Source organism: Planococcus citri, chromosome 1 (genome assembly GCF_950023065.1).
Source record: "Planococcus citri chromosome 1, ihPlaCitr1.1, whole genome shotgun sequence".
In the NCBI taxonomy this organism is placed as follows: domain Eukaryota; kingdom Metazoa; phylum Arthropoda; class Insecta; order Hemiptera; family Pseudococcidae; genus Planococcus; species Planococcus citri.
This window is the reverse complement of record NC_088677.1, coordinates 79,577,914-79,590,282: the sequence shown is the minus strand read 5'-3', so window position 1 is coordinate 79,590,282 and position 12,369 is coordinate 79,577,914. Positions and strand designations below refer to the sequence as shown.

Genomic DNA, 12,369 nt, shown 5'->3' with positions numbered 1-12,369 from the left:
TCATCAGCTTCTCCATGTGCCTATGCCCAATGGGTTAAAAACTAAAAACTTCAAACCACAAGGCACAATCTGATTGAAAATCAAATTTTATTCAGATAGGTAGATTAAAACAAAATTGAAATTACAAACCAGTTACCAGACTGAAGTTATCTGATCTGTACATATAGGTAAGTACTTCAGTATTTTTCAGATAACTATAAAGAATTAAAATCGTCTGTTTCAAACGCGATAAGATAATTCAATATATATATAGATACTTAGGTATATTATTAATTAATTAATTATCACTCGATCTTCAACTTTTATCAACTCTTTTCGAAAACTTGCAAATTCAGCACTTCAACTTTGAGTAATATTTTATGATCACTTCAAAACACTTATGCAACGAAATCTTTGTCATACTCATATCTCACCTAATTTGTTCTATAGGTAAGTAGGTATTTATTGAGAGCGAGTAATTTTTCAGGAATAACAATTTCAACGTGATGAGAATTAAACGAATCTCGCTTCGGATAGGTATTCGGACATGCTAAGTTGTGGTTTTCAGAAAAAAACATTTATACGTGATGATAATTAAAACGAATCTTTTTTCGAATATTCGGACATGCTTATTTGTAAATATACGTCATTATAAGTATTCAATCGACTCAATCGTTCAAATGTTACTTAATTTGAACTTGTTCTATTTTGTAGATTTTGTTCAACGATGTTTCATGTTTACCTATTATTTAGTTTCTATCGTTCGTCCATCGGATACGTTATCTGGCTGAATTTCATCCTTCGATGCTGTATTGATCGAAAACCATTGAGCACAATGATACAATATCCACGAAATGACGTTCATCGTGATCAAAATAATGAGCTGGGTGTACAAACCTAAATATTCACTATAATAGAAACCACTCGCTGTTGCAGTAAACTAGAATAAAATAATATTTTAAATCCGGTGTTCGATTAGTAAGTATAGGTCATCTGCTAACAATATTATCGGTAAACTTACTCGAATAAATTTGAACGCTGCGAATGCTGATGGACTATCATTTGGATACATGGTTCCTAAGCAGTTGTACATTTCTGTTTGTAAACATGCATCTCCAAAACCGGATAAAAACGCACCAAATACGAGTACCCAGATCCTAAACGAAAGTACTTACATAAAAATTAACGAATAAATTGACTCGAAAATCGACATGATATCAAAACTTTGAATTTATCACTCACGGTAACATCATGATAGGTAAATCATCGGTATACGTTTGAGGAGCAGTATTCGGTAAAGCCAGGAATACAATAATGTAACTCAATATATTACACAAGACAGCAGAAGTCATCTGAGATCGTAAATTGAACACAGTTTTTCCTCCGATTACAATTGATGATACTCCACCTATATTTTACAAATGAATTCGAAAAAAAAAATTAATTCACGTAGGTAGGTATCATGAATGTACTTAGTTATTTAATCGCTGAATTAGACAGTAATACCTACCAAACACTTCGCCGATTCCTTGGAGTAGACCGCAAAGTGGAGCTAGTTCTTTGGAATTTGCTGATAGATATTTGGAAAATCCCATACTAGCGCAGAGAATATGTAAAAATGCGAAATGAAGACCTACGAAATGAAGGGCAATAATTTATTTCGTATTTTAACGAATGGAGTAAATCGTACCGGTCTATAATGGCAAAAAGTGCTCTAGAAATCGAATTGGCTGGAATTTGTCTGGTAAGTTAGATGAATTTGAAGTCAAAAATTATTCGAATAGTTCTACAATAGATTTTTGTTTTTACTCGAAATTGAACAACAGAGGGGGGGGGGCTTTACAATAAGTATTTACAAAAAAAGTAATCGGTTTTTGAGATCACAAAAATGCCAGCTAACTGAACACTTTTCGCTATAGTTGGACAGTAGACTATTTTTGTAAGGAGTTGTTTATACTTACCCATGCTAATCATGGATACGATTAAAATCATCATTTTAGGTGAGAATAGAATCTTGAACGATTTCAGAATTTCGCTAAACGGCGACCGAACGGCGTTTTCATGTTTACTACGTAACGGTGGTCTCAGACCAAACAGCATTAACACTCCAACCACGTTGAAACACAGCAGAATCAATTCTAATTGTAATCTCATCGATCTGTCGATCGACCGGTGGACGTCATTGAATATGAGGTAGACGATCAAGTTACTGAGAAAATGACTGAAACGAACAAAAAAAAACATAATATCGAAACACTCGAACATTACACTACGTATGCCTACGTATAAATCTACTTTTAGGTACCTACCTACATAGTAATAAATATGTATTTATGATGAGATTTTTTAACTCACATACTTACCTACCTAGATTGGTATAGTATCCAAAACACACCGATTCCCCTATACACTCTGCCTATTTCTGAATTTAATACAGTATAAGTAGCTTGCCCAGTCCACAAAACTGAACCTCCAAAACCGGTCAACGCCGTTGAGAAATATATCCATAAACTTTGCTCAGCTAACATGGTCAACAAGAAGAATCTGAATCGTGAAACAGAACAAGAATTACAAACTGATGGTTTATAATTATATCAATATGAGACAATACATAATTAATTATTATTATATTAAATGAATACTAACACGAATGTAATTGTGCCTAATACCATAGCGAATTTTGGACCAATCGCCGCAACTATTGCTGGAGAAAACCACATTCCCGCAGAAAGTGCAGTGTATCCGATTCCGGCCATGATGTACCCGTCTAAATGACACGATGGGTCGTCTTTTTCAATACTCGTTGTAACTGTTTTCTGCAACATACAAGTAATTCAATAATTTAGGTAATAATTTAACTTCATGATCTATCGACAATGCAGCCTATTTTGTTTCGATGAAGATCGAAATATTACTTATCAACAATATCAGCATAGAAGATAGGCAGGTACAGTAAAACCATACACGAAATGGATAAGTAATACGTTGTACGAGTAGATAATCAAAGCAAGTCGTAAAGTGTAGACCTCAAGCTCATTCAACGATCAACGATTTATTCAGCATTTTATTCTTACCGTTACATTGTCCAAACCACTCTTTGAAGCGAATATCATCATGAAACACAATCCCAAATAAACATCTTTCATCAGTCGAGAGCTTGGTACAGTAAACATCATCGAAAATTTTCACGTTACACGAAAAAAAATCAATCACGAGCAGGATAATTGGTCAAATGAATAGCTAAGTTGATAATTAAATAATAATCATTTACTCAAACTCAACCAACTACAGAGTATCTAGGCAGGTTGAACCAAAATTGAAATTACAAACCAGACTGAAGTACCTACCTATCTGATATGTTCATCCTCAACACCTCAAGTGTTTTTCAGATTTAAAGGATTAACAACTTACAACGCGATAAGATAAAGGCCTAATTTATCACTCGAATTTTAATTTTTATCAAATTTTTTTTTTTGAAAGACTTCCAAATTCAGCACTTCAACTAATTGGGCTGATTTAAAATCGATTCAAGACAACGAAATTCAATCTTCATCGAACGCTTTCGCCGAAGTACCTACGTTCGAAAATATGAATCGTTTGCTTATTTCATATTTTTGATTCCTTATGAATAATAAATAATTGAATAACCAAAAAAATAACCAATTATTGCAATGAAAATCGAATAAATTCATGGAAATTTGAAGTACATGAAATGAAATGAACAAGAAACTAGAAAGCGAACAAAAAATAGTGAATTTAAAAAAAAAATTTCGTGATAACTGATAAAACTAACTGATGGGCAAAATTCATAATATTTTGTAAATACGGGTAAGTTACATGGTATTTACGAAGTAAATCAACAGTTTTTAGAATAATACTAATTTGAACAACTTATAGAGATAAATTCATGCGGAGCTCATTAAGAAATAGTTGTTTAGAAAAGCAAAATGGTCTACAAATTGATTCTAATCACTTGATCATTAATTAAAACAATAACACAGTAAACATGAAGTACGCAAACATAATTATCTGAAAAATTGAGTGAAAAATATTCAATACGATAGTATAGTCGGCAGTCAGTTCACTTCATGAACTCAGAATAAAGGTAACCTCAGCGCAAAAACAGCTCACTAAACAAGTGCGAAATAGACTTCATTTTTAAAAATAAAATTTGTTTACCTTTGTTGTTTACGAAATCAGCTGTCACTGATAACAATATTATTAATACTTCAAAAAACGTTCAATTTGTAATAAAAATAAAGTTAAAGTATATCACGTTAAGTTAAAGTAATAAAACCGTAGAAATCATTTTCCAATTCCAACATCAGCATCGGGGAACAGACAGAACCAACGTACAAATATGAGGTGAGTACTGAGCCCAATATCTTGAATCTAATCTCTATCATAATCTTACAAATCAACGATGCACTTAAATTTAAAATCACAGCTAGATTCTCGACTGAACTGATACACTAAATCTCATTTACACTCCACCATTTCTTCATCTTGGCTGGGTTTCGGTCTAATTAAGAACCACTGCACGAAATGATACAAAATCCATGAAACTAAACTCGTCGATATGATAATTACAAGTTGAGCGTGTAATCCGAGGCATTTACTGTAATAGAAACTGCTCGCTGTGGCTATACTCTGTGTATAAAGATGAAAATCAAATCAGTACACAGTATACTTGATCTGAATCATATTATTACCAAGAAACTTATCGCCCAATAAATTATTATTCAACGTACACGAATGAATTTAAAAACTGCAAAAGCTGAAGAGCTATCGTTCGGATACATGGCTCCAATACCAGAGTATAATTCTGTGTGTAAGCAAGCATCACCCATTCCAGCTAGGATAGGTTCCATAATAATGAACGCAATTCTGTATATAAAAATTAATAATTTGGGAGCTTAAAATTTAGAAAGTGGATTGTAATTTGTAGTTGGACTATCTTAATACTCACGGTAACACTTTCAGTGGTAAATTATCAGTAAAACCATGAGGGGAATCATTGGGTAACGCTAAAAATGCGATAATATAACAAGCCAAGTTACAAATCACTCCCCAGGTAATCAGAGGTTTCAAATTGCATATCCTTTTGCCACCCACAACGATAGATAGGATTCCACCTGTATTCAAATAAAGCCTTCATCTAGTCAAGGGTCGAGTTCGATGATCAATTCTTTGAAAAAAACCATTCACATTACCCATGATTTCGCCAAATCCTTGTAGAAGTCCACACAATGGAGCTAATTTTTTGGAATTATCTGATAAATACTTCGAGAACCCCATACTGGAGCTGAGAATACTCAGGAATGATAAATGTAAACCTGCGTAATAACAATAACATTAGTTCAAAAATATATCCACCAAATCAATCCAGTTCACTTTGGTATTTTTAATATTGCTTACCAACACAAGCCATCGTAACGACCAATAAAAGCATACGAGGGGAGAAGAGAATTTGGCTCGATTTAACGATCTCAGTGCAAGGATATCTAATGATTTTTTTCTGTTCTTTATGACGTAATGGAGGTCTAATGAAACACATCATTAACGTTGCCATCGCAGCAAAGAATACAAAAACTGAGATAATCCTCGTTCTCATGGCTTTATCAACGGACTGATTCTCGTGATTGAATTCAAAGTATATTATCAAATTGCCTAAGAAGTGACTGAAAACCCCAAATTTACAATTAGAAAACACAATTATTACCGAGTTCTAGAACCTTCTTCTATAGAACCTACCTAGATTGATACAAAATCCAAAAAACTCCTATTCCCGAATGCACTTTCCCTATTTCCGAATTCAGAACGATGTAATTGGCTTGCCCAGTCCACATGATCGATCCTCCAAATCCACAAATGGCTGCACATAGATAAATCCAGAAGCTTTGTTCGGTGTAGAAAGCTGCCATGTAAATTCTGCGCACGTGCCATGATACAAAGTAGAGATAATTAAATACTTCATAAATATTCGAGTTCCCAGTATTAGAGAAGATTAGCAACAGATTATATTAAATTATAATTGAAATTGAAATTAAGATAGGTATAATATGGAGTCATGCACGCGCTGCTTTTATCTTTCTATCATCAATGATGATCTATGCATCCCTTCTTGATAGTTAAAAATGCAAAACAACTTACGTATTACAAAAAGATCCGATGATCATGGCACATTTGGAGCCTATTTTGGCAATTATTCCGGGTGATAGCCACATCCCAATCGCCATCGATGTGTAGACAATGCCCAAAGAAATATAAGCGTCTGTTTTGTACGAAGGGTTATCATGTTGGATGCTCGCTGTGATGGTTTTCTGCGAAAATTGACAAATGTAAATAAGTCTTCTGATAAAATAAATTCATACTGTGAAAACTGAAAATTAAGTTGATCTTGAACAATTTGAAACTCAAATTTTTGGAAAGAATTGGAGTTTTGAAACTGATTTAAGTATGATTTTTTTGTAAATATTCTTCAGAATTGAGGTTGCAACATTTGGAACTAATACCCCTATTTCAACTAAAGGACACTAGCGCGGCACGTGAATTTGCATTTAATTGAGGTGGCAACTTTTGGAACTATACCCCTATTTCAATTCTAAAACAATGCAAACACACTAGCGCTGCACCAGGGGTTGCAGCCTCACATAAACTCCTCAGCGTTTTTTTTTTTTTTTTTTTTGGAAGAGTTTGAATTTCCTACCCAAATACCCAGAAAGGATTCAGGACTTCGGGAGGATCAACCGAACAAGCCTCAAATTTGCCTTAAATTTATCAAAGATGCTAAAAAATTTTCAAAAACAGATTCTCTAATTGTTTTAAATCACATGAACATAATTTTTCCATCTTTGATGAGTTTTGATTCTAAATTTTGAGTAGTTTTTCTAAAGCTGCACCAATTTTTAATGCAAAAATTATATTCCTCAAACCTAAATCCACATTCCATTGAAAACTCTTCCATGAAAAACTTTCAGTTAGATCAGAGCTATTAAAAAGGATAGGTCTAAAGCTAGAAATTCGTTACTCACTTGGACGCTGACTAAAGCACTAAATGCACTGAATAGCACCACAAAGCATAAACCCAAATAGATATTTCTCAAAACACGAGCATTCAATTTAGACCACATTTTGTCTTTGAGCAAAAAAAAAATAAGTAAATTCGACTGCAAGAAGATTCTAAAGTGATCGCAAAAATATCTCAAAATTAACTGAAAGGTCATTCATAACATCTATAGGTACCTATCATTGCTCCCAAATTGAATAATCTGAAATCTAAAATTGATAAATCTATGTATTACTTCACTGATACGAGTAAGAAACCTTGCCTTTCAAGAGCACAAAAATTAATGAAGTTTATTGCTACGAAGAATATTACCTTCAGTCTAGAATGAGGCAGTATTGCAAATTAAATTAGTGTTTTTCATGTTCGAGTGTATCATGTCTCATTCAGTCATATCGATGAGGTAAAACGAATTTTTTTTTGAATTATTAGCTTACAGTTTAATTGGAAAAATAGCTCTAGAAATCGAATTTGGCTGGAATTTGTCCAGAGACCCCCCCCCCCCCCACAAAATTAATACCTAAGTATAGCATAGAGGAGTTAATTCTACGCTCATTGGACCAATGTTCATGAGAAACGATTAGCGGAAAAGTGCGCAGTCGAATTATAAAGTCGCACCCCCCCCCCCACAATTTCAAGTAAAAATGAACTGTTGTAGGATTATTAAAAAGTGACCTTGTGACCTATCAAAATGGGTTAAAATTTCGCGAGAAATTCAAATATTTCATCGAAAAATATTTTTTGACCATTTTTGAAAAATTTAGTCCCAAAATTAGATTACTATTTATAGAATTTTTGGAAACGTGTCATGCGACCTATCAAAGTGGGGTAAAATGTCGCGAGAAATTCAAATATTTCATCAAAAAATATTTTTGACTATTTTTGAAAAATTTATTCCCAAAATTGGAATACGATAATTTTAGAATTTTTGAAAAAGTGTCATGCGACCTATCAAAATGGGATAAAATTTCGCGAGAAATTCAAATATTTCATCGAAAAATGTTTTTGCATATTTCTGAAAAAATTTGATCACAAAATTAGGCATGATTCTTAGAATTTTTGAAATAGTGCATGCGTCCTGTTAAAATAGGTTAAAATTTTGCGAAAAATTCAAATATTTCATCGAAAAATATTTTTCGACCATTTTTGAAAAATTAAGTCCCAAAATTAAATTACTATTTATAGAATTTTTGAAAACGTGTCATGCGACCTATCAAAGTGGGGTATAATTTCGCGAGAAATTCAAATATTTCATAAAAAAATATTTTTGACTATTTTTGAAAAATTTAGTCCCAAAATTGGATTACGATTTTCAGAATTTTTGAAAAAGTGTCATGCAATCTGTTAAAATAGGTTAAAATTTCGTAAAAAATTCAAATATTTCACCAAAAAATATTTTTTGACCATTTTTGAAAAATTTAGTCCCAAAATTGGATAACGATTTTCAGAATTTTTCAAAAAATATCATGTAACTCGTGAAAATAGGTTCAAATTTTACGAAAAATTTAAATATTTCGGCATAAACATTTTTTTTTGCAATTTTTTAGAAATTAGCCCAAAATTTGGGTCGTAATTTTTAGGATTTCTGAAAATACGCCATGCGACCTATCAAAGTATATTAAAATTTCGCGAAAAATTCAAATATTTCGATAGAAATATTTTTTTTGCCATTTTTGAGAAGTTTCAAGCTCAAAATTTTGGTCATGTTTGGGATTTCTGAAAATACGCCATGCGACCTATCAAAGTAAGATTAAAATTTCGCGAAAAATTCAAACATCGCGACAGAAATTATTTTTGTCATTTTTGGAAAATTTCAAGCCCAAAATTTGGGTCATGATTTTTGGGATTCCTGAAAATATGCCATGCGACCTATCAAAATAGAATAAAATTTCGCGAAAAATTCAAATATTGCAAAGAAAATATTTTTTGAGCTTTTCTGAACAATTTTACGTTAAAATTGAGTCATGATTTCTGAAATTTTTTGTTAATGGTGTCATGCGACCCATCAAAATGGGGTAAATTTTCACAAGAAATTCAAATATTTCAACAAAAATATTTTACGGTCACTTTTGAGAAATTTTGAACCCGAAAATGTGCTATGATTTTCAGGATTATGGAAAAAAGTGTCATGCGATTTATCAAAGTGAGTTAAAATTTCAACAGAAAATCAAAATTTCCCATTCAACTTCTTTAGGGCACTTTTAAGTATTTTTAGCCCAAAATTGAAACTTGATTTTTCAGTATATTTTTTAAAAAAGGTGTCATGCGACCACCAAAAACGTCAAATTTCGCGACAAATTCAAATATTTTTCAACAAAAATATTATTTTCAGCATGTTTGAATATTTTTAGCATAAAATTGAATGCATTTTTCCGGAAACAGTGGAGAGAGCCTAATTTTTAAAATCGACCTTTACTTATTAAAGCTGTTTTTTTCTTCAAAAATATCTAAGACAAGCTTGAAAAGATTTTGATGTTTTCCTGAAAAATAGATACAATAACACATTTTTGATAAGTCACATAGCTCTCTTTCTCTTTCAAAACCCGGAGTATTTATGACCCATATTTGGGCTCAAATTTCTTTAAAAGTGCTCAAAACAGTTTTGAATAGAATTTTTTATTTTCTGTCGAAATTTTGACCTATTTAGAAAGGTTGTAGGGTAGTTTTTTTTTAAATTTCAAAGACCATAACGCAATTTTGAGCTTAAAATTCATCAAAAATGCTTAAAAAACATTTTTGTCTAAATTTGTGAATTTCTTGTAAAATGTTGACCCATTTTGATAGGTCGCATGGCACATTTTCACAAAGCCCAAAAATAGTGACACAATTTTTAAATCAAAATTCTGCAAAAATGTTAGAAAAAAATTTCCATTGAAATATTTGCATTTCTCATGAAATTTTAACGCATTTTGATAGGTCGCATGGCACACTTTCAGAAAACCCAAAAATAGTGACCCAATTTCGGATTCAAAATTCTTCAAAAATGCTCGAAAAACATTTTCATTCGAATTTTTGTGTTTCTTGTGAAATTTTCACTCATTTTGATAGGTCGCATGACACATTTTTATAAAAGCCAAGAATAGAGACCAAATTTCGGATTCAAAATTTTTTCAAGGGAGGGGGCAACTTTCAAATTTGACTGCACCATATTATAAAGTATGAATTTGTTGTCAAGAAAAATGTGCCTATTGATGAGAAATGTTTCAAAAATTTTGAGGCAATAGGAGGGGAAAATTTTAAAAATTGATCACACAATTCAACCCCAATGCTTCATGAAGTCACAGAAATTTCAAACCAACCCTTGGTCTTTAACAATAAAATGTTCTATTCATTCATTCATTCATCACCATTATAAGCTCGTTGATCTAATACACATTAATATTTGCAGCGCCGACGTATTCAAAGGCTACCTCAAAACCCACTCCAATATACTGGTCTTGACAGGAGCAGGAATTTCCGCAGAATCAGGAATACCAACGTTTCGTGGAGTCGATGGAATGTGGGGAAAGTTCCAAATCAGAGATGTAGCTCACTCGACAGCTTTCAGTAAACGACCTTCTTTAGTTTGGGAATTTTACAGCTACAGGAGAGGAGTTGCTTTGAAAGCTAAACCAAATAAGGTACGAGTACGATACACAGCTACGTTTACTTCATTCCTTTTATCACAATTCTTTTATCTTCCAAGTTTGTTATTTTAATCGAAATACCTCCTCAGGCACATTATATGTTGGCTGAACTTCAAAAGAGATGCATGGAAGAAGGAAGAAATCTCAATGTGGTGACTCAAAATGTAGACGGGTTACATATTCAGGCTGGCGCCAAGAACGTGATCGAAATGCATGGGTCTTTGTTCAAGACCAAGTGTACTAAATGCAAACGGGTTGAAGAGAATAGACGACATCCTATCTGTAAAGCACTTAGAGGCAGAGGGTCAGTACTTATTGAAAGAAAGGCTCGACTGAAAGTAATAACCAACTCGATAACTTATTATAGGTACATATTTTATTCCACAGGGCTCCAGATGCAGAATATCACAAAGATATACCTCTAGAACAGTTACCACGTTGCAAACATCCCACATGCCGTGGTCTCCTCAGACCAAATATTGTCTGGTTTGGAGAACGTTTACATCCTAAAATCACCTCGAAGATAGGTTCGTTAAAATTCATTTCAACATTTTCAATGATGAGTTAAGCGGTCCATGATTTAGAAAAAAAATCGCATCAAAATAACCAAAACTAGATAATAAATAGACCACCTTTTTAATAAGTGAAGGTATTCATTAATCGTTGTTTTTATTTTTGTTTCAGCCGAATTAGTAGACACTGCTGATGTATACATAGTAATAGGAAGCTCTTCAGCCAGGGAGTACTTGAATAAGCTAAAAGCCAGAGATGCCATCACTGCTGAATTCAACGTGGCTCTAACAAGTCAAAGCGATGATTATTCGTAAGTAATAGAAAAATTTTGTGATTAACAACTCACCCAATGTTAAACATCACAGATCTTGAATGTTGCTCTTCAATCTGTTTGCAGATTCATTTTCCCAGGTCCATGTACTGAAACGATACCAAGAACTTTGAATTATTGGGAGAATAATACAAGTCAGAATGAACCTGAAAACGAGTCATAATTTCATAAGTTCAACTTTCCATCGTCGTTGTATTTTATCTACAGGGGGATGATGGGGTGAAGAAAATGATCAATTTGTGTGGTGTTCTACTTGACTTTCATACCAAGTATCTACTGTAATTATAACCGCGGAGAATGTTGTTACACATTTTGTTAAATGCTGAATAAATTATGCGTTTTTCATGTAGTACCTATTCATTCTCAACTCGTCTCCAAAAAAAAAAAATCATAATTTAGCGAATAATAATAATGATAAAGACACGTTGTACTTTTTGTGCTTTCGTAGAAACCTAGATTTTGGCACCACACACGATCTTTCCAACAGTTTCCGACAAATTTGAACTTAGGACCACAGTCCTTTGGAGTCCCTTGTATGTAATTTTCATCCTAAAACAACTTGATTTCGATACCTCACTAGACATTCATCCTATTTCAGCTGAATTTCAGTCTGTTACCACCCCCTCCCCTGCGGTCGATATATCAAAATTGGCCTAAAATTTCAATTCTGCAGTGAAAGTTAATTAGGATAGAATAGGTTTCATCGTTCAAGTGCAAAAAAGAGACAATGTTGATTTTTAGACAGGGGCACCATTTTGTAAATGGGTCACTTTTTTTTAGTACAAGAGCCAGAAATTTCCCTTCGGACTTCCCCTCGAGGATTGCCGGGGGGGGGGGGGGTCAATAGATCCTTA

General features: G+C 33.1%; 3 protein-coding genes across 3 annotated transcripts; 1 reads left to right on the top strand and 2 right to left on the bottom strand.

The window, feature by feature from the left end:
- Positions 1-222: 222 nt before the first annotated feature.
- Positions 223-3,273, bottom strand: LOC135835586 (UNC93-like protein MFSD11). Its single transcript, XM_065349922.1, has 8 exons — positions 3,054-3,273; positions 2,626-2,795; positions 2,347-2,523; positions 1,941-2,200; positions 1,490-1,612; positions 1,222-1,387; positions 1,001-1,136; positions 223-919 (listed from the first exon to the last, which is right to left on the bottom strand). The coding sequence occupies exons 1-8, from the start codon at positions 3,153-3,155 to the stop codon at positions 725-727; spliced, it is 1,329 nt and encodes a 442-aa protein (XP_065205994.1). The 5' UTR covers positions 3,156-3,273; the 3' UTR covers positions 223-724.
- Positions 3,274-3,759: 486 nt separating this feature from the next.
- On the bottom strand, positions 3,760-7,271 carry LOC135835567 (UNC93-like protein MFSD11). Its single transcript, XM_065349899.1, has 8 exons — positions 7,014-7,271; positions 6,133-6,302; positions 5,734-5,910; positions 5,398-5,660; positions 5,193-5,315; positions 4,949-5,114; positions 4,731-4,866; positions 3,760-4,629 (listed from the first exon to the last, which is right to left on the bottom strand). Exons 1-8 carry the CDS (start codon positions 7,203-7,205, stop codon positions 4,459-4,461), a joined length of 1,398 nt encoding a protein of 465 aa, XP_065205971.1. The 5' UTR covers positions 7,206-7,271; the 3' UTR covers positions 3,760-4,458.
- On the top strand, positions 4,076-11,864 carry LOC135835854 (NAD-dependent protein deacylase sirtuin-5, mitochondrial-like). The gene is made up of 6 exons (XM_065350315.1): positions 4,076-4,344; positions 10,434-10,665; positions 10,761-10,975; positions 11,059-11,198; positions 11,356-11,494; positions 11,582-11,864. The coding sequence occupies exons 1-6, from the start codon at positions 4,340-4,342 to the stop codon at positions 11,676-11,678; spliced, it is 828 nt and encodes a 275-aa protein (XP_065206387.1). The 5' UTR covers positions 4,076-4,339; the 3' UTR covers positions 11,679-11,864.
- The last annotated feature ends 505 nt before the right edge of the window (positions 11,865-12,369 follow it).

Excerpts from the sequence above, each read along its gene's own strand:
- LOC135835854 (XM_065350315.1), top strand. Across the intron at positions 10,666-10,760 it reads TGAAAGCTAAACCAAATAAG|GCACATTATATGTTGGCTGA; the intron begins GTACGAGTACGA and ends ATACCTCCTCAG. Across the intron at positions 11,199-11,355 it reads TAAAATCACCTCGAAGATAG|CCGAATTAGTAGACACTGCT; the intron begins GTTCGTTAAAAT and ends TTTTTGTTTCAG.
- LOC135835586 (XM_065349922.1), bottom strand. The coding sequence starts at position 3,155 with ATGATGTTTACTGTACCAAGCTCTCGACTGATGAAAGATGTTTATTTG. Across the intron at positions 2,796-3,053 it reads GTGGTTTGGACAATGTAACG|AAAACAGTTACAACGAGTAT; the intron begins GTAAGAATAAAA and ends TGTATGTTGCAG. Across the intron at positions 1,613-1,940 it reads CGTATCCATGATTAGCATGG|GTCTTCATTTCGCATTTTTA; the intron begins GTAAGTATAAAC and ends TTCATTTCGTAG.
- LOC135835567 (XM_065349899.1), bottom strand. The coding sequence starts at position 7,205 with ATGACCTTTCAGTTAATTTTGAGATATTTTTGCGATCACTTTAGAATC. Across the intron at positions 5,115-5,192 it reads AGGATTTGGCGAAATCATGG|GTGGAATCCTATCTATCGTT; the intron begins GTAATGTGAATG and ends ATTTGAATACAG. Across the intron at positions 4,867-4,948 it reads TTACCACTGAAAGTGTTACC|AATTGCGTTCATTATTATGG; the intron begins GTGAGTATTAAG and ends TTTTATATACAG.